The 25,383-nt window shown below is 42.2% G+C and overlaps 1 protein-coding gene across 1 annotated transcript in view; it reads right to left on the minus strand.

Annotated features, from left to right (window-relative positions):
- The window catches only part of Adarb2 (adenosine deaminase RNA specific B2 (inactive)), a 208,440-nt gene that overhangs the window by 16,771 nt on the left and 166,286 nt on the right, over nt 1-25,383 (minus strand). The window contains exons 7-8 of the mRNA XM_036188873.1: nt 23,363-23,531; nt 6,984-7,165 (exon numbers count right to left, since the gene is read on the minus strand). Coding sequence (XP_036044766.1) covers nt 6,984-7,165; nt 23,363-23,531 — 351 coding nt within the window. The remainder of the gene's footprint in view (nt 1-6,983; nt 7,166-23,362; nt 23,532-25,383) is intronic.

The raw sequence follows: 25,383 nt of genomic DNA on the forward strand, positions 1-25,383 counted from the left end.
CTTCCAATTCTCTGGCTTGTCTCTGGTCTCAGATTTCTTGATCATTGCTATAACCTTGATTTGTACAATAAAAAAGAATCATACTTTTATTTTCAGTGTGGGTTTAGAAAGGTCAAGATTAAAAAAATCCATATCTAGGGCTGGTGAGATGGCTCAGCGGATAAAGATACCTGCTGCCTAGTCTATGACCAGAGTTCAATCCCAGTGACCCATAGTGGAAGGGAAGAGTGACTCCTGCGGGTTGTCCTCTGACTTCCACAAGTGTGCTTCCACATACATGAATAAATAAGTATAAAACCCACATCTGGTAAGTAGGCTATCATCATAAAAAGGGAGTTTGACTATTGAATTGGTTATTTTTCTTTTGTTGTGATAAAATATACTGGCAAAAGTGACTTAGAGGAGAAAGGATTTATTTTGGATTACAGTTCCAGAGGGATAGAGTTCATCACCGCAGGGAATACATGTCAAAGGTAAGGGAAGGCATGGGGACAGGAGCTGGAAGCTGGCTGTTGCAATTATACCCTGGGGGCAGGAAGTGGGCAGGGAGGAGGGAGGAGGGAAGAGAGAACTGGAAGTGGAGCCAGGCTGTAAACCCACAAAGCCCACACTCAGTGACATGCTTCCCACAGCAAGGCATCTTAAAGGTTCCACAGTTTTCCCAAACAGTGCCACCAAATGGGACCACTTGTTCAATAAAGAGACTATGGGGGTCGGTTCTCATTCAAACCAGCACAGCTATGTTATCTATACCCCTTCGTCCCATTGTAATTATTTTTACTTGATGGGAGAAATAGTTGTGATGACGGAAGATCAAGAAGTATATATCTTCAGCTTGGTAGAAGAAGCTGTCAAAGTCACTTTCTATTTTACAGCACCCTTTTTCTAAAAACATGGATATTCAAAGTATAGCTTTTTATTAGTTATTATTCTCATTATTTTGTTTCCACCTTATTGAATTCCAAGAAGTCTCATTGGCAAACTTCTTTAGGGTAACTGTTTCGGGAAATGATGCAACTCTCCCCACCCCAATGATTCAGGATTTGGGCTAGCCTTAGCACACTCACAGGTTTCTTGTCCTGAAGTTGGCTCCAGGTTAGCTTGCACTGTGCAGACTATTTCAAGTCTCTCTTTGAGGCATTACTGTGCACCCCATGCCTGTGGTAATAAGGGTATCCTTTTCAGCTTGGTTGGCTCTTTTTAACCCAGAACTGATTTAGCCGTGTCTAAATTGCAGGGTTTCATTCTCCTAATGCATGAGCTTCCCCTCTTAAGGTGACTCTGCAAACCGACCTTGAGGGAAGTTCATTGGCTTGTTTGAGTGTGCTTTTTATTAGTATCATCTTCATGCCAGACCTCATCCTCCACCACTCTTGTGTTTTTATTCCAGAAATTAGGATGATTTCTTTTCAAAATTTGCATGATTCATTTTCAAATGTCCATCAAACACAGTGAATTTACTGCTTAGGGGTTTTGAGCAGGTGAGATATCAAGATTTAGTTTAATTTGCATCTTGACAGTAATGAAAACCACATTCTAAGTAAATACAGACTGATGGGTTCAGTCAGACCACACTGCTTGCAGGGGAGGTGGATGCCACATGGGCTTGGGGGGAGAGGACAAAGTGTCTCAGGGGCAATGCCATTATCCCAAGCTCCTTAGGTGGCCCTGGATTTCTCTAATTGTTTTTTTCTAGTCATGAATTTCACACTTAACAATTAAAATTCTTTGTGTGTGCATGAGTGATTGGTTGCCTTCACAGGTGTATGCATGTGTGGAGGCCAGAGACGGACTTCTGGGTGCCTTCCTCTCTCATGCTACATATTTATTATTACAACTCTATCACCATTACTGTATGTGTGTGCATGCACACTCCACGCACGTGGAGGTAGGATGACAACTTTTCAGGAGTTGGTTCTCTCCTTCTGTGTCGTTGAATTTCTCTTATTGTGGCTGCTGCACTGTCTATGTAACGTTTTATTCAACTTGGGTTTGGGGGATCAAACTCTGCTTGTCAGACTTGTGTCACAAATGCATTAAACCATTGAGCCATCTTGTGGCCTTCCACATTAACTTTTAAGATGGGGAGGCTTCAGTGTACCAGAAGCTGACCATTTTGGCAAGACTGGCTGGCCAGTGAGCTCCAGGGATCCTTCTGTCTCTGCCCTTCCCAGTGCTGGCTTTACAGGTATGCTGCTGTGCTTGGCTTGTACGTTGATGCTGGGTACTTGCACTTAGGTCCCTTTGCTTGTGCAGCAAATACTTTACCTGCTGAGCCATCTTTACAGCTACAGTAATGAAAAGTTTTCATTTTATTTATGTTGCCACATTCCCAGATGGGCATGCCATTTATAAAGAGCAGACTGGAGACTGGATGTCCAAGAAAGGATGTACTGGTCCCCAGAGGATGGACAAAGACCACTCCCTTGACAGTGGGTTGAGAAGGACGTAGTACTGTAGTTTCCATTTCTTAATGTTTGTTAATTTTAAGTCACTGTTGTCGGGCGGTGGTGGCACACACCTTTAATCCCAGCACTCGGGAGGCAGAGTCAGGCGGATCTCTGTGAGTTTGAGGCCAGTCTGGGATACAGAGTGAATTCTAGGAAAGGCTCCAAAGCTACACAGAGAAACCCTGCTAAAAACAAAAACAAAAACAAAAACAAAAAGACTTATTTTATATGTGCATTTCTGTGGTGGGTATGTGCATGTGAGTGCAGGAGCCCACAGGGATCAGAAGAGGGTATTGGATCCCCCAGAACTGGAGCTGCTGGGAGCCAAACTCAGGTCCTATGCAAGAGCAGCAAGCCCTCAAAACTGATGAGCCATCTGTCCCATCCCTAAATTATTTATTTAAACTCTTAGATTAAATTTAGAAGAATGAGGACAATTCAAGGAGTTAGGAGCAGAGAAAAAGATAGAATGTAAACTCTTCATGGTAAATGAAAAGTCTCCTAACTTTAACCTACAATAAATCTAAGAACTGTGCCATAATTTGGGGACATTTGTAGGGAGGCATTCACTTATGCTTCTAAACTAGCCATTTTTCGATGTTGCCGAGAGCTAGTTTCGTCACTTAGTTACAGTGAGTCCTTGTCACTTTAAGGAAAGACAGGATAAAGAAAAACAAGGGAAAATGAAAGCAAGAAAGAGGAAGAGTTTGGTCCCAAAGTAATGTTTTCTTAGAATTGCTGAAATTATTGGCCATTTAAAAAATAAATATAATTTTCTAGACCTCAAGGCGAACCTTTCACTTCTGTGCTTGGCGACAGATGAGTCTTCTACTGTCTGAGCTACTGTGAGAGCAGCGGGCAGCTAAGAGTTTTGGACACACTCCAGTGCACTGGCTCACTGCCCCCACACCACTTCTCTGGTAGTTAGATGATGCTGCCTCTTTAGCTAGTCTTTTTTCGCATTATTAGTTTTTATGCGGTTAAAAAAATAGACATCTAAGAACTTGGACTGCATTGCCACAGGATATAATCTGACATATTAGAAGAATTTAAAATTTAAGCCAACCAGATCTGACTTTTAAATCCTCGTTCCTTTTGGTTAAATAGAGCACCTTAAGGAATATATTGAATTTACATGAGTCTCTTTCAAGATTAATTTGTGCTCATAGATATGAAGGTTACACATGTGTGCACATGCATGTGGAGGGCAGACATCAACATCCAGCATTGTTCTTTAGGATTATCCACCTCCCGAACAGGGTTTCTCAGGGGACTCAGTCTCCAAGTTGGCTAACCTGGACATCAAGCAGGTCTTTTAATGTGGGTTCTAGAGCTTGAACTAGGTCTTCGTGCCTGCAAGGCAAACATTTTACTGACTGAGACAGCTCCCTAGCTTTCCTTTGGTACTTAAAAAATGGAGAGACTAGTGTTTGTTGTTGCATGGTATGAAGATCAAATGAGATGATTCATGTCAATAGTCAACATTGAGGGAAAGTGCTGTTCAACAAGTGTTATCTCCTTTCTCTAATGATTTTGCTACTCACTGGATACTTCGGAACTTTATAATAGTTGTACCACTCAGATCATACCCTGCTTCTTGTCTCCTTCCTGTCTCCAAGAATACTACCCATAGGTTGTTCATTTCTCAGGTTGTTCATTTCTTAAAAGCTGCTATGGTTAGAGTTATAGATACTGCAGCCCAGACTGCACCCAAAGACAGCCTTTATAGCTTGGACTTTTCAGGTGAACTAAAACCCCACTCATTATGTGTATCAGGACTAGCTAGTGATTAAGACCCCAATCACACATTCTGTGTTGAGAATGAAGGAGACAGCCAATGGGTTAGGAACAAAGGTAGGGATACAGGGGTAGTGGAATAGCAGAAGAAGAGCAAGTACAAAGGGATTGGTTCCCCACTGCCTGTGGGTGTGAAGCCAGCCGATTTGAGCTCAGCTCTTAAGCTGGAGATGAGGTAATCACTCCTTCCCCAATAGCTCACCACTCTTTACAGTGAAATAAGGCAAAGTCTTAATACAACAGTTGTTTAACATTCCTGGATAAAGGAGTGCCTCCCTCTGTGCGGTAGCCTTGCTGAGAATGGCCAACATTTGGATACAAGTTCTCTTTAGTTGCACACTTGGAATTCTGTGATCTAGCAGTAATCTAATAAATTCCATGTCTTTGAATACAGAATGACACTAGTCTCTCTGTGTATCTCCGGCTAGTTTGTAATTCACTATGTATCAAGGCTGTCCTTGAACCCATGACCCTCCCTCAGCTTCTTGAATACTCGAATTACAGGCATGTGTCACAACACTCAGCTTCAGGAGCTAGGGTTGAGCCCACTGTCCTAGTGTCATGGACTCTCCTCACCGCTAAAAGAAAGAAATCTCAGTTAGGGACCCCAGGAGCTCCGAGAGCATCTACATTGCCTGGGGTTTAATATGTGAGTTGTGAGACATGGAGGGGAACTCCTTTCCACCTTCTCTGTGGGTGTGCTCTTTTTATGTCTGTGCTCTTATTTTGCATAACCTGTAAGTGATCAACATTGTAGAATAAATGAATAAAAGGATTCATTTCTGTGATGGCAGCATCTTCTTTTAAGAATTTTCTCAGCTTTGCATGAATTATTTCATTTCATTCCCACCACAGCTCCCATGAGGCCCCTTTGCATACCTGATCTTATAATGTGGAACAATTTAAAAACTCTGGGAATACATCTTAGGCTCAACTGCAACATATAGACATGCAGACATTCACAGAGTATGCACACAGATATACACACATACACAGACACAGATAGACACACAGACAGACACACATACATACACACAGACACACATACATACATACATACACACGGACACAGACACAGACACACACACACACACACACACCAACTGCTTTGTCTTACTGTTTTTTTCTTTTCTGAGACTCGGGCTATATTACTTCTCTCATTGCTTTGACCAAATTACTCGACAGAAGCAATTTAAAGGAAAGAAGAGCTTACATTGGCTTATGGTTTGAGGAGATACGGTCCATCATGGAGGAGCCTAAGGAGGCTCATTCTATTGCACAACTAAGTCAGGAGGCAGAGCAGACAGGAAGTGAGGCCTGTACCCAGTGACCTACTTCCTCTAGTAAGGCTCCACCTCCTAAAAGTTTCACAGCCTTTCCAAACAGTGCCACCAGCTGGGACTAAGTATTAAAGCCTGTGAGCCTGTGGAAGGCATTCCCATTCACACCACAGCACAAGCTAAAAGCAGAGCAGCCAAGCTGGTGAACGCTTGCCTCCGCTCCTGGAGCTGAGCCCAGGCCTGCTCTTGCACAGGGAGTTCCACTGTTCCGCAGTATATCTTCCTGATTTTGCCACAAGTGGTTCCTCAAGAGAGCTCTCCTGATGCACAAGGGGAACCCACTTAAAGACCTAGAGTTTTCCACTAGGTTCTCACCACAAGGCTAACAGGACGGGATTAAAACCCACATGCTTCTTCCTTCTGCTCTGGTTGTCTCCCACAAGCCTGGAAGTTTACAATTAATACAGAAGTCCAGTGGTCCCAATGGATAAACATCACCTTTCCAAAGCTTTGGAGACTTCTCACTGGCTCCTTCCTATGGTACATAAAATTTCACACCTTCCAGTGTTTCCATGGCTATGTGACCTGTAGCCAGTTGTTGCTAGGTGGGGTGGCACGTCTGGCTCCCTAACAGCACTTAGGCTCTATGGGAAGTAGCAAGTGTAGTTTGCTTAGGGCTTGCCTCCCAGAATTACTTCCTGCCAGGCCCTGCAACAGAGGGTGTCCTAGGTTCTGCAGACACACTCCAGGTGACCTGGGGGCTGACTGCCCTTTCATTTTATATTTATTTTTTGGTGTGTGTGTGTGTGTGTGTGTGTGTGTGTGTGTGTGTGTGTGTGTGTTACAGTACAAGTATGGCCAGTGACATTTCAGAGGACAGCCTTGAGTGTCAGTCCTTGCTTTTCCCCTTGTTTGAGACAAGGTCTCTTGTCTGCCACTGCATATATATACATCAGGCTAATTGACCAGTGAGCATCTGGGGATTCTGTTGTCTCCAGCTCCCATCATCCCAAAAGAGTGCTGGAATTATAGATGTACATTACCACATTCAGTGTTTTTACATGAGTTCTGGGGATCCGAACTCAGGTTCCCACACACCAGGGGCACCTAAGGTGCGTGCTGGGGCCTCTTAGACCTCATTATGTTAGTAGGGTCTTTGTGAGCTACTTTAACAAAACAGTGAAAACAAGACACAGACAAGTGCTGTGCTAGGTCCCACATGAAGTCAGATATGCTGTGACACACACACACACACACACACACACACACACACACACACACACACACAGGTTCATATTAAGTTTCTTCATTGTTTTCATTTTACTCAATAAGTCTAAAATCACCATTGCCAAAATGAATGCAATCAGACAAGAGTTGCAGCCATGGGACCTGTGTTCAGCAGCCTGTATAGACAAGGAGGAGGTTGCAGGTCTCTCTCTTGAGACTGTTCTCTTACCACTAAGGAGAGGCCTGTTTTGCCGGTATGAGGCAGGCAGCTGGCCGATGCCCTCCATCCTGTGGCTCATGACCCGTGCAAGGTGGCCCGTGTGGTGCAAGCTTCCCACAATGATGCTGTGGAGGTACACAGGCTCGATGAAGTGACAGAGGAGAGCACCTTGTAGTCCCAGCACGTTCCAGCTAGAAGGAAAAGCAAGGGTGAAGTCAGTGGGATTGCTGCATCTGCTCGGGATGCAGCGCTGGCAGCTCCTGGTCCATTTAGGGAGCTGGACCTGTGAGTGATGTTGGTGTCATTCTGTCCTTCAGCTGCCTGCTCCTTTCTGTGGCCAGCCTGAGGAAGGATGGCCTGGGAACTTGTCAGAGGCAAGTCATCAGGGTGGCCACTGAAGATTCTGCTGGATCTAAGCACCATGTTCATTAAACTCAACCTCCTTTTCTATGAGCTGTTAGAGAGACAGGAAGTGCTGTTCTCTCAGAGACTTAACATTAGATTGTTTAAAAGAAGATGCTTGGTTCCCAAAGTGAATCTGAAGTTTTTTTTTCTTATATCCTATCTGGGAAAGGTTCAGAAACTGAATTTGCTGATTTCCGTTTGGGGAGAAGCATTGTCTTCCATTCCCTTTGTCTTTAGCAGTCAGAATGACCTACTGTGCCGAAATTAAAGGGCATTAATAAGTGACCTTGTTTTGGTCTGGGGATAGTTGTTTTTCTTTCATTTTTTTTTTATTTTAAAAAGCCTAGATCAGAGATGATTGACAATGACCCTTTCTTTGAAATAAATATAGCTCTGCGTGAATGTTCTTACTTCTTCAAGCAGAGGCGACAGAAGTACTGTGAAAAACATTTTTTTTTCATCCCCCGACCTAAATTCAGGGTAGAAAGTCCTGTGTATCTACCACTTAAAGCAATGCTTTGTGGCTTCCACTCTAATGTGTTTAAAATGCAACCACTTATTGGAGGCAGGCATCATGTAGCTAATTTCTTACATCATTGTTCTTTTTCATTTAATTAACATTTTTTCCACTGTTGGAGCAATTATTGTGGGACCTCCATGCTGTACATCTCTTTTGATGATTAATAAGGAGTCATTATATCTCTCTTCCCGAAGCAGTCAATTAACACAGAATTCTTTCCATTAATTACCGAATGTGTCTCTACCTGGAGAGCAATCTGCTCCAAGAACTGGTGACACCAATTGCTTTAAAAAGTTCTCTTTAAATTTTATTCTGAAAACACAAGCAATTTAGCAGGCGATATTAATCTGCCTCAGAAGCATCATGGTGACTGAGAAACATCTTTTAATCTCATGCAAGAAAAGGCAGCCATCTGGCTGGCAAGGATTTCAGGGAACCACTCTCCCAGTCTCCCTCCGTAAATGCAGGTCATTAAAGTAATGTGTTCATCTACATAAAACTCAAATGGAATATAAAAGGTAATATTTATATACAAACAATTTAGTTCTACGATTTAAACAGTCATTGGTTTTATGAAACATTTACTTTAGACTATCAGATTTGCATAACTTCATTTAAAAATACTGTGGTCATTTTCTAGAAGTCACACTGGTCTTCTCAGCAAAGAAAGGGCTGTCTTTGTGTACTGTATCCCAGTGTAAATATCAGAATGGGTTGAGACAAAGGGCATGTCTGGAAGAAGCACATGTCCTCATTCCTGATGTCTTTTGGCTGTAACGTTTCTGCTTTATTCTGAATTTTACTACAATATGACACATCCACCGTGGCTCTTCTAAGGCCCTCACTTTCCACTGATGAGTTACAGATTGGCTACAAAGCTCAGGGGAGGAGCCCTGTGATACCTGACTCTTCCTGGAAGGAAGAGTGTTGGTGGTTTTGATTTGTGTTTGATGAATTAAGCTCATTCCCTTTTCTTTTAACATTTTATTATTTATTTGCATTATTATTTTTTCACACAATATATTTTGATCATGTTTTTTTTCCTCTCCTAACTCCTCCCAGATCCTCTCCATTTCCATATCCACTCAACCTCATATTCTCTCTCTCAAATATAAGACAGAAAAAACAAAAAAGCTAAAATCAAAACAAACAAACAAAAAATAAGATAAAGAATTGAGAAGCTAAGAAATATAAGAAGATGGAATAGTGGGTAAAGGTGAATGCTGCCAAGCCTGGGGACCCAAGTTTAATCCCTGGAACTCAATGTTTGGAAGAAAAGTTGTCCTCTGACATCAATATGGCATGTGCTGGACGCCCCCCCCTTCCCCTGCCAAACCAATTAAATAAGAAATATGTAGTAAAATACTTTCTTTAAAGGTGAATGCCAAGAACGGTTGTACACTCTTATAGTTTAGTTCCAGTACTTGAGAAATGGAGGCAGGAGAATTGTGAGTTGGAGGCCAGCCTAGGCAAGCCTCTGCTTGATACAAAACAGCACCTAAACAACAAACAAACAAACAAACAAACAAACAAACACTGAGGAGGAATAAAACAGAACTACTACTATGTAGTATTTTAGACATATTTTGGATTTGGAGATGGTGGGCAAATATGCCAGGGGAAGGTTTGTGACAAAGGATGCTCAGAAAGCCCGCCAAGAGGTAACAATCTAAAGCAAAGGGCTTTGGGTTCTAGACAGCACAAGTGGACCTTACAACCTCAGATTGTTGGTAAAATTTAGAAATTTCTTATCAGTTAAAAGCAGAATAATACATAAATCTCCCTTGATAACAAGGCATTTTCTTCAATAAGCTAAGCCTCAGACAATAAAATGAGAATTTCCACGAAGGGATATGATAATTCTTGAGACTATCCAAGTATTGGCTTTGAACAAAATTTGTGGAACATATTTGAGTGTTCTGATTCCACTGGATTGTCTAAAGGCAAATAACTTCTATATCTGATCCCCCCTAATAACCTTTACAATAAAAAGAAAAATCAACCTCCTCTTTGGCTGGCTATAGGAGTTTAAACAAATTCAGCTATCATGATCAATAAAACAAAATGTCTCTCTGAATATGAACTGGAGAATCCTCAGCATTCAGGACTGAATGGAAAAATACCTCTCCTTTTGTTCAAATAGCTGATATGCCTGTAATGTTGACAGAGACAGAAATCCTATGCCTCGCTTTCAATATAGATAATCCCTAGATAAATATATTTTTGTCTGTTTGTCAATCACAGAAATACCACAGATAAGTGGAGGAGAGATTTTAGAAAAGGTTGCCTTCCTTCAGCCAAGGGATGTCATCTCCTTGCTGAATTTGAACTGTGACCTCCAAGCTTGGAAGAGAATAAGTCTCATTGTGTATGAGGCTCTCCCCACAGGTGTGTGTCTTGAAATTTAGACAGAGAACATCCACTGGTGATGTATATTTTGGACATTTTCTCTTTCTTCCTGTTATTTATAGCGTCTTGATGTAGTCCTGGAAAAAGACAATTCTTTGCATTTGTAAATGTGCAGCATGAGATAGTTCCATAGATACACATTTCCACTTTCTTCTGTCAGCCTGTTTTCTGAACAAAACACCACATCAATTGCAAAAGTTTCCCATGTTCTGTCTGAGGCCAGTGAAGGTCACACTGAGGGAATGAAGTAGTCACAACCTGCAAGTGAGTGGCAGGGACTGCAGTGGAACCATGGTCTTCAACTTAGCCTCTATACTGGACCAGCTAGAAGCTTTAAGAACATTTTCTGCCTTGGTTCTTGTTCTAGTTGGCTTTCTATTGCTGTGATAAAAACCATGACCAAAAGGAACTTGGGGAAGAAAGCTTTGACTTCCTCTTACAACTCCAACTCATATTACATCTCTGAGGGAACCCAGGGTAGGCACTCCAGGCAGGAATCCAAACTCCTGTCTGGAGACAGGAGCTGAAGCTGAGAAGTTAGAGGATGCTGCTTACTGGCTTGCTCCTCATGGCTGGATGAGTTACTTTTCGAATAGCACCCAGGAGCACCTATCCAGGAAAGGTACTGCCCACAGTAGGGTGGGCACTCTCATATCAATCATTAATCAAGAAAATGTCCCACAGACATGCCTCTAGGCCAGTCTGATTGATGGTAATTCCTTAACTGAGTTCCCTTATTTGATTGGTTATGAATCTGGACAATCCTGGGCATCAGTTTTTTGTTTTTTTTTTAAACTCTGGCCACATTATTCCAATGTTATTCAATGCTGAAACTTTAGCATCTAAGTAGTTAATGAAACATTTGAAGTAAAAAAAGTCAGAGGAAATACAACCCAGACTCTGGTCATTTGGGCCATCCTGAATCACTTCCTGCTGCTTTGAGCAATAGTCCACTCAGTGATCCTCTAGGATTGGTACCTGAGTGACTCAGGGCTGGGTGCTTGAATAAATCACAGACTTTCAGTCCCTATCCTAGACCTGCCAAACCAGAGCCTTCTGGGTGGATTTCAGCAGCTGTGTTTTTAACAGGTCTTCCAGGTGATTCCAATGCTGCTAGAGTTTGAGATCTGCCTGTCTCCATTAGAATGTGACCCACTAGTACTGTCTGCTTTCCAAGCCATTGAAAGACTACAGGAAGTCATCTTCCATCCACCTTGGATTAATACTTGTTTCCACCACAGATTTCCCTAGTGTTGCACCACTTTCCCTCTACCTTTATGAAGACAACTAATAATCCGAAGCCAGAGTCACTTGTCTAGTCCATTCCCAGCTGACTAACCACTTCCCACTGCTTTTTATAGGCAAAGGAGAAGAATGATAACCCTTTGAATCAATAACAGGACTACTAGGAGCTCATTGCATGGCTATACTCCAATAAAGTACCAGGGTATAGTCTTTACAGGATTGTCATAAACGCAAAGCAAACTGAAGAAGACAAAAGAAGACTGGAAATAATTAAGTTTCCTTTTATTATAGAATTGATTTAATAAATTCACAGAAAGAAAAGATAGGATAGTCACACCGCTTGCTTTATTGCTTGTGGTACCACGATGTCCCTGTCAAGGGCTCCTCTTGAGTGCCTTACCTGCCCTCCTGACTTTCTTTTTGTACCTTTTCCCATGTGGATGCACCACATCCGACTGTCTGACTGCATAATGCCTTTTCCCAGTCATTTATGAGGACACCCAGGACAGTTTTAGATTATGCTTGCTCATTCTTTTGCTTTCTTTTCATAGCTATGGTATTCTTACTCATTGATCTAGATAGCTCCTTTTGTTTTGTAGAACTGGGCTTCTCAGCTGTCTGCAGTTTCCACACCTTTCAGCAGAGTCCCAGAGACCAGCAGCCACCTGTGTCTCTGGAGATATTAACCTGGCCATTCTGGCCACTGTAGTGAATGGTTGCCATAGTGATAGAATTGGTAATGCCATACTGTCCTTGATTTGTTGTTATTGCTTTTGTATTTGATAAATACTATCCACTTAATCACTCTGTTTTCATCATGAGAGACTGTACAAAACTTGCTTAAATGCTCTTATAAAAATCATCACGAACTCTTTGTGAAAGAATGTGTACAAAGGTTTTTGAGATGAGTAGAGTGGTAGATTGTTAATCTTGGTCTTTTGGGAGGTTAATGAGGGGCGATCATGAGTTCAAGGTCTATTGGGCTCTATAGGAAGTTCCAGGTTACCCTAGGCTACAAAAAAGAGACCCTGTCTCAAAAAGGGGATTAGGGGAAGGCTGGGAGTGTAGCTCAGTGAATACTTGTATGCATGAAACCCTGGACTGAATCTCCAGTACTGCTCACCCAAAAAATATGAGATGAGAAAATGGCACATCATTCTCTTTTGAGTTCTGTGCACTTGATAATGTGCTACAGATGAGGAGCCTGTCAATAAATCAAGAAGGAGGGAAGTTGGAACTGTTCCCTAGGGGCCTAGGTGCAGAGAAGAGGGAGCCCTCAGAGGGAATGTGCAACAACAGGTCTTTGCCTGGAAGGTGAGCATCCTATTCACAGTCAGACTTTCAGACAGGTGCCTGATTCTCCAGAAAGCAGCTATCATATTTTTAAACAGTTCACTTTTTTTTTTTTAATGGAGAAAGTTTAAATCCCTTTACTTGAAGAGACATTGTGATCAATAATCAGGTCCAGGTACTTAAAATTAGAAGCCATATCTAAAGGAATATTAGTTCCAGAAGATTTAGATTTGCATATGCTGTTCAATGTCTGCTTCATAGAGACACAAACTGCTCTGGTTTTCCCATTCTTGAAGGAGGCTGTGGCTTCTGCCTGTGATAGTGGCTGCTCAGAGTTTGAAAACAAGCCATGTATACAGGGACATGGATGTGTGTTGGAGCCCAGTAGGTTTCCTAATGGCTGTACACAGCAGGACTGCATGGAAGGTTGATTGGACCATGGACTTGGGCACCAGGTGTTTGTAAGGGTCTAACTGGTAAGGGGGAGGTTTTTTGCTCTAACCCTTGACATTGTTATAAACAGCCCTTTGGCATAAAGCTCTGGGCCTGATTGGATAAGGATCCAGGCCCACCTGGATCTATCTCATGTTTTCTATGCTTCTTAATTCTCCCAAGTCTCTTATCCCTCATTCTTCAAAAGTTCCTGGGGTAAGTAAGTGTGGGGGCTGGTCCCTCACAGATGTGATGGTTATACGACTGTCACCTGTTCCTCTATCTGCTTCAGGCTGGTTGGTTGGTGACATGCTACTTAACTTTAATTTTATGGTTTTGAAGGTTGATTTTCACTGATGAGGTGAAGCTCTCCATTTTCTGTAGATCCACCCAGTCTTTAAGGGTGTTGTTAGAGCTGGGAATTTCAGAACATACTTTACTGTGTTTATTATCTGGCTTCATGATTTTCCAGAGTTAAGCTAAATGAGTGACTTTTCTCATGATGTTGTGTTGTGTTCCTAAGACATCCATAGCAAACAACTGCATCCACCTGGCCCCAAACAGCAGAAGCACATCTCTTATGATTCTGGGGATCAGAGGTCTGAAATCAAGTTGTCAGCCTGCCTGGCCATACTTCCCCTGAAGGCTCTGTGAGGATCCATCCTCACTTATTCCACCTGCTGGTGGCAATTGCCGATGCTCTTGCATAGTGTCTAGACCAATCCAAACTCTGCCTTCTGCCATGTGTGTTTTCCTGTGCCTGTCCCCCACACTTTCTCTGCCTCTCTTTTACAAGGACACATGTAGTGGCATTTAGAAGCCATCTGAGGTAGGGTGCATGCCTCCATTAGTCTCCCTACTAATGGAGTTGGAGTTGGAGTCCCAGGTTCTGGGATGATACATATCTTTAGAGGTCATCTACATTCCAGGTAATTCTGTTTTGCCCTTTGTCCTTTGTTGAGAAGCCATTATTTGCCCTTCACCACAGATCTTATATAGGAAATCTGAGGTCTAGAACAAAGAGTTTGTACAAAGGCTTTTTTTTTTTTTTTTTTGGTTGGGGGAGCACTCCTCATAGTAGTAATGACCTGGAAACACAGCAGGCACCCAGCAACAGGGAGTGGAGCAGCTGATGGCATAAATACTAGCAGTAATACACTCCCATTAAAGTGCTTGTTATTTTAACAAAGAGCCATGGCTGAAGTTTTGAGGAACAGCTTGTAAGCCAACTGGTACACACTACAAAATCCTAGCTGAAGGAGAAAATGTAAGTTAAGAGAAAGATTAACAGGAACATAGTAGTAGAGTAGGCTAGTGTGCTGTATGACTGTTAGGATATTAGCTGATATTTCCTATATTTTCCTATTTTTTTCTTTCTTGTATTTCTCTTTTTTTGACACAGAATCTCACTGTATTGCTGTGGGGTGTTCTGTATGTCAAATGTGTTGCTCTGATTGGGTAAAATAAAGTGCTGATTGGCCAGTAGCCAGGCAGGAAGGATAAGGTAGGTAGGACAAGGAGGAGGAGAATTATGGGAAGTGGAAGGCTGGGTGAGACACTGCCAGCCACTGCCGTGACAAGCAACATGTAAAGACACCGGAAAGCCACAAGCCACGTGGCAAAGTATAGATTAATAGAAATGGGTTAATTTAAGATAGAAGAAGTAGATAACAAGAAGCCTGCCACGGCCATACAGTTTATAAGTTATATAAGTCTCTGTGTGCTTACTTGGTTGGGTCTGAGCGTCTATGGGCCTGGCGGGTGAGAGAAATTTGTCCTGACTGTGTAGTTCAGGTTGGCCTTGAGTTCCCTAGCTAGCCTAGGGTTTTCCCAAAATTAAGGTATTCCTCCTGTCTCATCTTCTAGAAAGCTGAAGTTACAAAGCATATGTACATGCCTTGACACTTTCTTGATTGAGTCATTCTCTTGACCTGGGGTTTTAAAAAAAAATAATTTTTATTACAATGCTGGGGATGGAACCCAAAGCCTGAACATCAGGTAAATGCTCTATCAATGAACTATAATCCTAGTCATTGATTCCATGGGATAGGGTCTCCCTATATAACTCAAGCTGGCTTTGATCTTGGGATCCTCTTGGCCCAGCCCTCCAAGTGCCGGGATTAGAGGGACACTTAGGCCAGAGATTTAGTTCTGTTTTCTGTGAAAGTCTTTCACTCATAAGGGGTTAGTTCTACCTACTTAGAATTTGTGAGTTAGCCTTTATATATAAGATGCATAGTATCAGGGTTTTAGCTAATTTTTTTTGTTTTGATTTCTTTTTATTTTTTATGGGTATGTGTCTATGTGAGTGTTTCTATGTGGGTCAATGTGTATGTGTGCAGATGCTTCATGTACATACATGCGAAGAAAAGAACAATGAATAGAGGGTAATGAGTAGGAGTACCCCCATGAACTGACTCTTTTATAATAGAGAAATCCATTCATTGGAAGTTTCCTAGAGGAGCATTAAGGTCTCATGAAAAAGAATCATGAAATGGGTCTTCAAGGAGATTGATTGATGTTCCAATGAGGGTGGGCCACAATTAAAGCTACTGCTGTCTACCTTGGGGACTAACTGTCCTTTTATAGACCAGAGGAAGGATGGAGTTCTAGTGAAGTCCCAATCTCTGGACAGAAGGAAGAATACTTTCAAACATTAGCGGATAGGTAACTAAAGGGTTTTTTGTTTGTATGTACAGTGTTATTTTCTGGTTCATGATAAGGCACTGCAGAAATTTCAAGCTTTCTGTATCATTTTCTTGTTTTCCTGTAAAGTGATCATACCACTAACACTGTAAAATGAAATCAATTTTTACTCATAAAATTCAGTACCTAGAAGAATGGCTATTAATACTTAGCAATACTGTCTGTCGTGTAGGTGCCATTGATCATAAACAGGGAAGCCCAAGCAATATTTTTGATCTGCATGTGGGAAGTGATACAGCTGTGCTAATTGTTTAGCTCTGTAGATACATCAGGCTCCAGGTCATGTTTTCTTTAATATTTCAGGGATTTTTTTCAAAGAGAATCAGAGTTTGTCTAGAGGATGCATTTCCCCTACTTTAATTAGAAATATCATTTTATTTTATTTTATTTTTTTTGTTTATCCTTTTTTTTACCCAAGAAAGGGTTTCTCTGTAGCTTTGGAGGCTGTCCTGGAACTCGCTTTGTAGAGCAGGCTGGCCTCAAACTCACAGAGATCCACCTGCCTCTGCCTCCCAAGTGCTGGGATTACAGGCATGCACCACCACCGCCCAGCTGTTGTTGTTCATCTTAACATGCAAATGTCAAAAGAAATAAAAGGTGAGAAAATGTCATCTGGACTCATTTTTTTATAGTGTCAGATAGAACTGCACTTACTAAGAGAGAGATATATAAAACTGGGATCCAGGAATCACATGAGATAAGACTGATTTTCTTGAAAAGAAAAATCAGTAAGCTTAGCTGATATATAACACCTCCCTAAAATCCATGGGCAATGAAAATAACTTCTTGGCTTTGGTGGGAAGATTACAATCTTTTAAAATATTAGTTTCCAAGTACTGGGGAGATGGCTCAGCTGGCAAAAGTGCTTGCAATGTGAGCAAAAGGACCCGAGTTCAGACCCCTGGCAGTTACGTCCAAAGGCACATGGTTACAGGGCACATGTCTGCAAGTCTAGTGTCACGGAGGCAGAGACAGGCAGCTCCTTAGGCTCACTGCCTACCTAGTTGAGCTGAATTGGTGAGCTCTAGGTTCAGTGAGAGACCCTGTCTTGAAGCCTCTGCTCTTCACATTCTCTCTCTCTCTCTCTCTCTCTCTCTCTCTCTCTCTCTCACTCACACACACACACACACACACACACACACACACACACACACACGTGCACATGCCATTGAATGCACATTCGCACATACACATGAAGATATAATACACCACACATACCTACACTATCATCATGCACACAACACAATATTAGTTTCTACACCATACCTAATTGGATTGCACATATTAATATTTTATAACTTGAATGTTCTGACAAAGGAAGAGATTTCAGCCATTTATTTAGCTAGCAGGTATTCACTGACCATTGACCCCATGTACACTCCTTTATACTATTTGAAAGTCATCATAACTCAACACAGTGCAGTTGGTGAGTCAGAACCTGGGCTTTTCTCTTCCTCTTGAATCTACCCATGATGTTTCAAATGTTTTCTTAATATAAGTCTCAGGAGTACTCATACCATTAACCAATGAGTTGGTTCTTGAAGCTAGAGGAATCACATAGCAAGACTAACCCTCTGAATCTTGGCCAGAATAACTCCATCTTGCAGCAGTCTGGGTACACCATCTTTCCCATGGCTAGGCGGTATTTACTGACAGCAGCGGAGTCGCTGATAAGGGCAAGGATGGAGCACTTATAAACATGCCTTTCCCAGAGTCTGGCTTTGTTTATGCCTTATGTTGCTTGAGTCTATAGTTACCATTACTGAAACACGAAGTAGCACTCTGAATCCAGGTTTTGTCAATTCTGCAGTAGATTTAGGTCCATATAAAATAGGAATTTGGTAGATGGGGCTTTGGTGACTTGGAGTGGGGATTTAGCTGTCCATAGCTGCCCACAGTCTATAGCAACCCTATTAAGCCTACTTTACCCCTCAGAATAAGCTTGAACAAATCACTTTCAGCTGTGAGTTCTCCCTTTGGAGAGAGTGGTTAGTTTTACATCTCCCCAGAAAAGTCACAACACATCAGCAACAAGGACAAATACAGGGCAGTGTCTGCCAATCACGGGCTAGTGTTTTCACTCACTATAAACTCCCTTTCAACCTAGCAAGGCACTCCATGGTATAAATGCTATGACTCGACCAATTCTGAGCTGCCAGTCTGAGGTCACTGAGCACAGACTTAGGAGGAGGTACACTGGTTTTGGCAGCAGCTCATGACATTATAAAGTAATCCCCTGTGTGGAGAAAGCAACTGTAAATGGTTCCCAAAACACACATATCCATCAGATAATTCAGAAGTGGCAAATTTGGAGTGTTTATTACTTTTAGTATAATTTAGCTGTGAGTTTGTATATTTTCAATTTTAATAATGACTGTATTTAACATCTGACTTTCAAGACTGTTTGAAAATTTAATAATAAGTTCCCAGGTCTAGCTAGTTCCAACATGGTGTGATACTGGGTGCAGTGTATCATGTATTGTAGGCTATATAACCAAGTGTGTCCTTACAGTGTTTTGTGGACTACAGTTCCTGTGCCTTTGTGTACTTAGAGCCTCACTCTCCCCAGCACTGAGTGTCAGTAATCCATTCAGTTAGAAAGGTTCATCTGTACTTGTGTGTGAAGGCCCTCTATTTTGAACATTATTTAAGCCCTGGGTTGAAAATTTGTTTTTGTACAGGCTAGAGAACAGATGAACACATACATTATCAGATTGTCCCTTTGTGAAGCCTTTGTACAAGTAATGCACACTGCAGATGCTTATGGTCTTGAACCATTATCATAACATATGTTCCTGCTCCAAAGTGGCAAATGTGCCTCTGTTCCAAAATAGCTCATGTATGAGCACTCACATCCATATCTTATGCCCAGGGTCTGGCTGTGGAGGAGGTACAGGGACTTCCATGCCAAAGGAAGTGTTTCTATGCCAATTGCTTTAGCCTGAACTAGACAGGACTGTTTAGAGCGGGTGTATTATTTCTGTCTCTATTATGGTCATCATTGCTCTGTCCTCATCATCATTACCAATAAGCACTGTTTATCAAGAGCCGTCATGTGCATCTCACTGTGACAGACACCATGCAAATCAAGTGCCATCAATGATCCCATGAAGGTCAAGCCCAGACACAAGCAAAAAGCATTAGGTACTGCATCTCTGCTGTTTCAGGGCGGGAGACAGGATGTGTGATGGGATGGGATGTGAGGAGGGTAAGGCTGCAACGTTCCCGGCATTCCCTGTAGGGCCGGGAAAGGAAAAGATAACACACTAGGTGATAAGAGGAGGTGAAGCTAAGCAGTTAGTGTGAGCCTCAGAACTCATTGGTTGAGAGGTTTGTGGAGCAGTAACGAGATGGAGAGAGGCAAGTGAGGGAGAATAGGATGGAGGGATGGTGGGTAAGGAAAGGAGAGAGGCAGAAAGATACTGAGACAAAGGGAGAGAGACAGACAAATACAGAGAGACATGGAGATTGACAGACAGAAATAGAGAGACAGAGGGATAAATGGGGGGCAGTTAAACAGAAAGATACAGAGAGACACAGACAAGGGACAGAGACAACAAGACAGAGGAAGAGGAAAGGAGAGACTGACAGAACAAGAGAAAGTGAGGAGGCAGAAGAGGAAGCAAAGCCCAGAAGAAGGAAGCGGGGAGGTGGCCTTGAGGGGACGCAGCACGGGTGTGAGGGGGTATCTAAGCCCGGGCCTCCATCACATCCCTCTGTTCTGTCCTGTCTCCCTTCACCATCACCACATCTGGCAGAGAGAAGCTAAGTGGGTAGATGGTGTGAACTGATAGTGTGAACCCACCTGGTGCCAGGGGATTGATTCCTGGGCTAATTCAGGGAGTGGTCTCTCTGTAGCCAGCTGGAGAAGAGACATTACCATTTTCTTCAGTATTTGCCTTCTTAAAAATAAAAGGCTAGAAGCCAGATGTGGTGACATGTGCACCCAGGAGGCAGAGACAGAAGGGTCACTGTAAGTGATGGCAGTTTGGGCTTCATAGTGAGTTCTGGCTCAGCTTGTGCTACTCCATGTGGCTCTGTTTCAAAAACACTAGGAGAAAGCTGTGGTGGTGCACATCTTTAACCCCAGCATTCAGGAAGCCAAGACAGGTGAGTTCCTGAATTCAAGACCAGTGTGGTGTCTACATAGCCAGGTTTTCAGAGATAACCAGGGTTGTACAGAGAGGCTCTGTCTCAAAAAACAAAAACAAAACAAAACCAAAAAACAAACAAAAAACAAACCAAACCAAAACAAAAACCTAAAATCCAGACCAAACCATATAAACAAACAAAAAACCCTAAACTACTACCACCACCACATCACACCACCACCACAACCACACCACCACCACAATTACCACATTACCACTGCACCCCCACCTCCACCACACCACCACTACCACCACATTACACTACTACCACCACACTACACCACCATCACACTACATCACTACCACCACACCAACATACCACTACCATACCACCACCACTACTACCACACTACACCACCACCCAACACCACCACTACCACCACCACCACCACCACTACCACCACCATACCATACCATACCATACCATACCATACCATACCATACCACCACAAATAACAACAGTGACAGCAACAGCTCCAACAAAAAATACCAAGAGAAAACAGTCTAGAATATTTTCCCATTCAGGACATCATTTTATTATCCCTGGAGGTGATGCAACATGACTTCTGCTTTTTTTCAAGAGGATTTCATTAAAAAGATAAAGCCCTGTCTTATAAGCATTACCATTGATAGACTTGCCAGCAACCAATATAAGGTGGGCTTTGTAGCCCCTGTTTAATTTACTGTCTATTGATGTTTAAGATCCCAGAGACAAGATTTCATTTCTGTAGCATTAATTTACTTCATTTTTCTGGAGAGCCGTAGAATTAACTTAGAAAACTAGCATTGTCTGAGGATTTTTGTTAAAGTGAAAATTGCTGCTTTTTTTCCCCTTTCACTCCAAGAACAGATGAAAATATTATAAAGAGGAATACATTTTCTTTTCAAAGATGAGCTGTTTGAAGACTATAGGCTGTTCTCCATGATAGAGAAATCAGAGCTTTGATTTACAGACATTTAGCCCTTTCCTTGTTCTGTCAAGCCAGGGGCAATCAAAGCCAGGGCCTAAATGGTATTCTTTTTTCTGTAGCTACTTGGTAATTTCCTATGAGAATTTGTAATCACTGTTGATAGAGGCTCATGTTTTCCCTGCCCTGTAGCCCCTGAATCCTCAGAGTAGGGTAGAGAAGGAGACCTGGGATACTGACTTTTGGACTTTGGGGTAACACTTTTGTACTTCCCTACACTGTTTAATGTCTGATGTCTCCATCTTAAAATGAGAGCAGAACTTAACCCTCATCACCCCCTGGCTTTGGGTTCTCTTTAGTAGAGTAAAGGATACCCAGTAGAGTAGTCCTTCAGGGTCTATACCTTAGCATAGCTCAGTTGATTCATGTATTTTGTTGAGCATACAAGACATCTCAAGTCTTATATAGGTACTAGGAACACACCCTGTGCCTTATGGCACTTTGATGGACTGGGGGATCTCTTGGGATTGTAGGGGACAGCTTGTCTTCAACTCTAGATCCTATATCAATGGCAGGAAGCTGAGGGCTGTGTGTGTAAGACGCTTCCTGCTTTAGATGATATACTCAACTTTCCTTGGGTCATTGGTCTTTATTTTCCCTCTATCCTCTCCAGCCTTTCTCCATTCATTCCTTCTAAGACAAAGATTCTCATTTCTGAACTAGTTGCAGCTGCAAACACACCCATGTAGGAAATTTTAGGGATAGCGAAACTGTTGGAATTTTGGGGTGTGTGCTTGCTTAAAGACTACATTAGCCAAGGATGGTCTGTTCCCCTTCCCCTCCACTTAGGTTATAAACTATAGATCAGTACATTTATTATGGTTTCCAAAAGAGCTTCTGATTTATTCAGTTTTAAAGATTCTATGTAAGTATGTATGTATGTATGTATGTATGTATGTATGTATGTATGTATGTATGTATCTATCTATCTATCTATCTATCTATCTATCTATCTATCTATCTATGTGTATATGTGTGCATGCTTGAGTCTATGTGAGTGTGTGTGTGTGTGTGTGTGTGTGTGTGTGTGTGTGTGTGTGTGTATGTGCGGGTGTATGTTTGTTTGTATGTGTGTATGTGTGGCTGAAGAAGACATAAGATCCCTTGGAGTTGGAGTTACCTGCCTTTGCAGGACTCCTAACTTTTTGTTGGCACTGGAATCAGAATCCAGTACTCATAACTTTTCAGCAAGAGTGATTAACCATCAAGCCTTCTCTCCTAAATTCAAGCTGCTATGACCCTTCACCTCAAATCACACCTTGTAAATATTTTCCAGACATGATTTATGGAACTGTTTCTGCAGTGTGTGGCATCTTTGGGCATCAGAGCTAAGGTGGGCAGGGGGCAAGAAGTGGATCATGATGAGGCTAAGGGGAGTGGGTGACTCAAACCCAGCTCAGGCCTTTCTCAATTAGCAGGAGTCTGTGAAGGATGCTGATGCCCTTCCTGAAGATTCTTTCTCCTTCTGTTCACCTTGATGCTGAGGCTACTCCTCCTTGAGAACAGCCTGTGGAGGCTTTTGAAACACCTTTAGTGCAAAGTAAAGGATGTGGCAGAGAAAACCCCTCTGCTCCACACTCAGTCTCGTTCTGTAATAGTGGTCACAGCATCCAAAGATGGCAGATCTAAGTCCTTTTTTTCCTCATAAAAGCAATTATTACAATTTACATTGAAACAGAAGAAAAATTAACCCTTAGGTCAGAGGTTTTGAATATTTTCTGTGGCAACTCGAAATTGCTGGGTATGTGCATTCGAAAGGTACTTTTTCTTCAAGCATATGGAATGAAAAATATGGATGGGCAGGGACTGGGATGATGGCTTAATTGGTAAAATTCTTGCTGTTCAAACATAAGGATCTGAGTTTGACACCCCAGAACCCACATAAAAGGCTCTGTGTAGTGGTGTGTGCTTGTAATCCCAGTGCTGCGGAGTCAGAGATAGGCAAATTCCTGGGGCTCACTGGTCAGTCAGTGTAGCCCAATTGGTGAACTCCAGGCTTACAGACAGAAATCCATCTCAGAAGATATGGTGGAGACTGACTAATGAAGGCACTGAGCATTGACTTCTGGTCTTCAAATGCCCCATATGTGTGCACTTACACAACATGTTTGCACATGTGAACATGTATGTCAAAGTGTCAGGCACCTGAGTCCTTGATGATGAACACTGTTTCTTAGAGTGGGTTCATTGCTAAGACCTAGTATCTAGACTGAGCTGTAGAGCTGATTTTGGATACAGAACAGCCAAGTGGGCTCTTACCTGGCAATCTTGTCTGTGCAGGACATGGTGACTAGCTGCTCCCCCAGCAGGATGCCATCCCATGTCTGGACTGCACTGGGACCCCGGACAGGGACTGTCCCTTCCCCAGACTCAATCTTGGTGCGCAGGTGGCCTCGGAACTTCCTGACGATGTGTTTGCTGCTGTTCACTAGGAAAGAAGAAGTGACCGTGAAAGACGGCAGAACACTGGTCCAGAGGCACAAGAGTTTGCTTGTGGAGGCAGAGGAAGGAAATGTGACAAAGCAGCCTAGGCACAAAAGGCCGGTCTTAGAAGCGAAGGCAGGGTGGAATTTACTTGTTTCAACAGTGAAATAGTTAAGATCTGGGCTGCAGATTTTAGCCTGGGGTTGGCCAGATATCCTGTGAAGGACAGAGAGCAAATGTCTCAGAGACTCTGTGGGGCCACATTGTCTCCTTTACCCTTTTTCAATGCACAAAGCCATCGTTGTGTTGATTTGTCACAGAATGAGTCTAACATTCAGTTTTTGGACATAAGAATTTAAATGTGTAATTTTTCTAAGTTGTGAATCACAGTCAGATCTCCATATCCACAGGTTCTGTAGCTGTACATTCAACCAAAAACATTAGGTTCAAAAATTGCAATTTTTATTATCCCCTAAGCAATATAGTACAGCAGCCATTAAAAAAAATCATATCTACATTGTTTAGATATTATAAGTAACCTAGCAGTGATTTAGATCTTATGGGAGGATGTGTATAGGCAAATACCCCAGCAATTTTCTGAGGGATTGGAGCATCATTTGTGAGGAGTCCTGAACAATCGCCAGGAATACCCAAAGATATTGTATTTTTCTTGTCATTTTTTCTGATTTGTTTCGAATAAATTTTATCCAACAGTTTTTACATATTTTTTTTCTAGAAAGAATCAAAAGGGAAGAATACTTCCCAGCTCAAGGTATACATGGATACAAGCCAGAGGGGTAATTGTGAGAAAGAAAGGCATAGACTAATATGCCTCATATACATAGATTCTAAAGAAATTTTACAGATTGCAGGCAATTATACAGAAGAGACAATTGCTTATGGTCAAGGAGGTTTAGTTCAGAAATGTCTTTTCACTTTTTTTCCCAGCCACTAATCATTGTAAAGCCGTGCCTAGTTTTCGGGTCATTAGGAGCAGGTGCTGGGTGGGTTTGGCCTCTCAAGCTGGTCTAGATTCTAAACCTGGTGTCACTACTGACTAGCTGTGTGACTGTGGGAAAGCTACTTAAAATCATCGGGACATGGTTACCTCCTCTTCAAACAGCCGTGGGTGGTGCTTAGCTACTAGGCTGTAAGGGTTAGCAAAGCCAGCAGGTCTGAAAAGGCTGGTGTAGCCTAGATACCCACTGGCAGAAGAACGAATAAAGAAAACCCAGTATAGACACACAGTGGAAGTTTATGCAGCTATGAGGAAGAACAAAATCTTTACTTTTCAGGAAAGTTGATGGAACTGGAGGTCATCATTATGATAATTAATATTGACTGGATCTTGCATTAATTAGAAGGTAAGGACACATACATTCATCATCTCTCTGTTCTGGTTGTGAATGTGACCAGCGGCTTCAAGCTCCGCCCCCGACTTGCCTGCAATCAAGGACTAAAGCCAGGAGTTGTAAGTTGAACGAACCTTAAAGTTCTCCCTTAACGTTGCTTTTGTCGGCGTATTTTGTCACCTCAGTAGGAAGTGAAACTGGGACAATCATAGTAAGCAAAATAAGCCAGATTCACAACAAATATTGTGTGTTTCTTCTTATATGCAGAATCCAGATCTAAAAAAATTATATAGCTCATGGAAGTATAAGAGGGATATGTGGGGGAACCAAAGGTGGTGCTGGTGGGAAGAGAGACAAATATTGGATGTTTCTCTCTTATGAGGAAATCCAGATTTATATAAAGGATAGAAAGAGGAAGGGGAATTATTTGGAGGGAAGGAGACCAGTAGGATGGGAGAATGGGAAGAGAGGATGAGAGTGGGTATGAGCAAACTACAATGATAT

Source organism: Onychomys torridus, chromosome 5, assembly GCF_903995425.1.
Source record: "Onychomys torridus chromosome 5, mOncTor1.1, whole genome shotgun sequence".
In the NCBI taxonomy this organism is placed as follows: domain Eukaryota; kingdom Metazoa; phylum Chordata; class Mammalia; order Rodentia; family Cricetidae; genus Onychomys; species Onychomys torridus.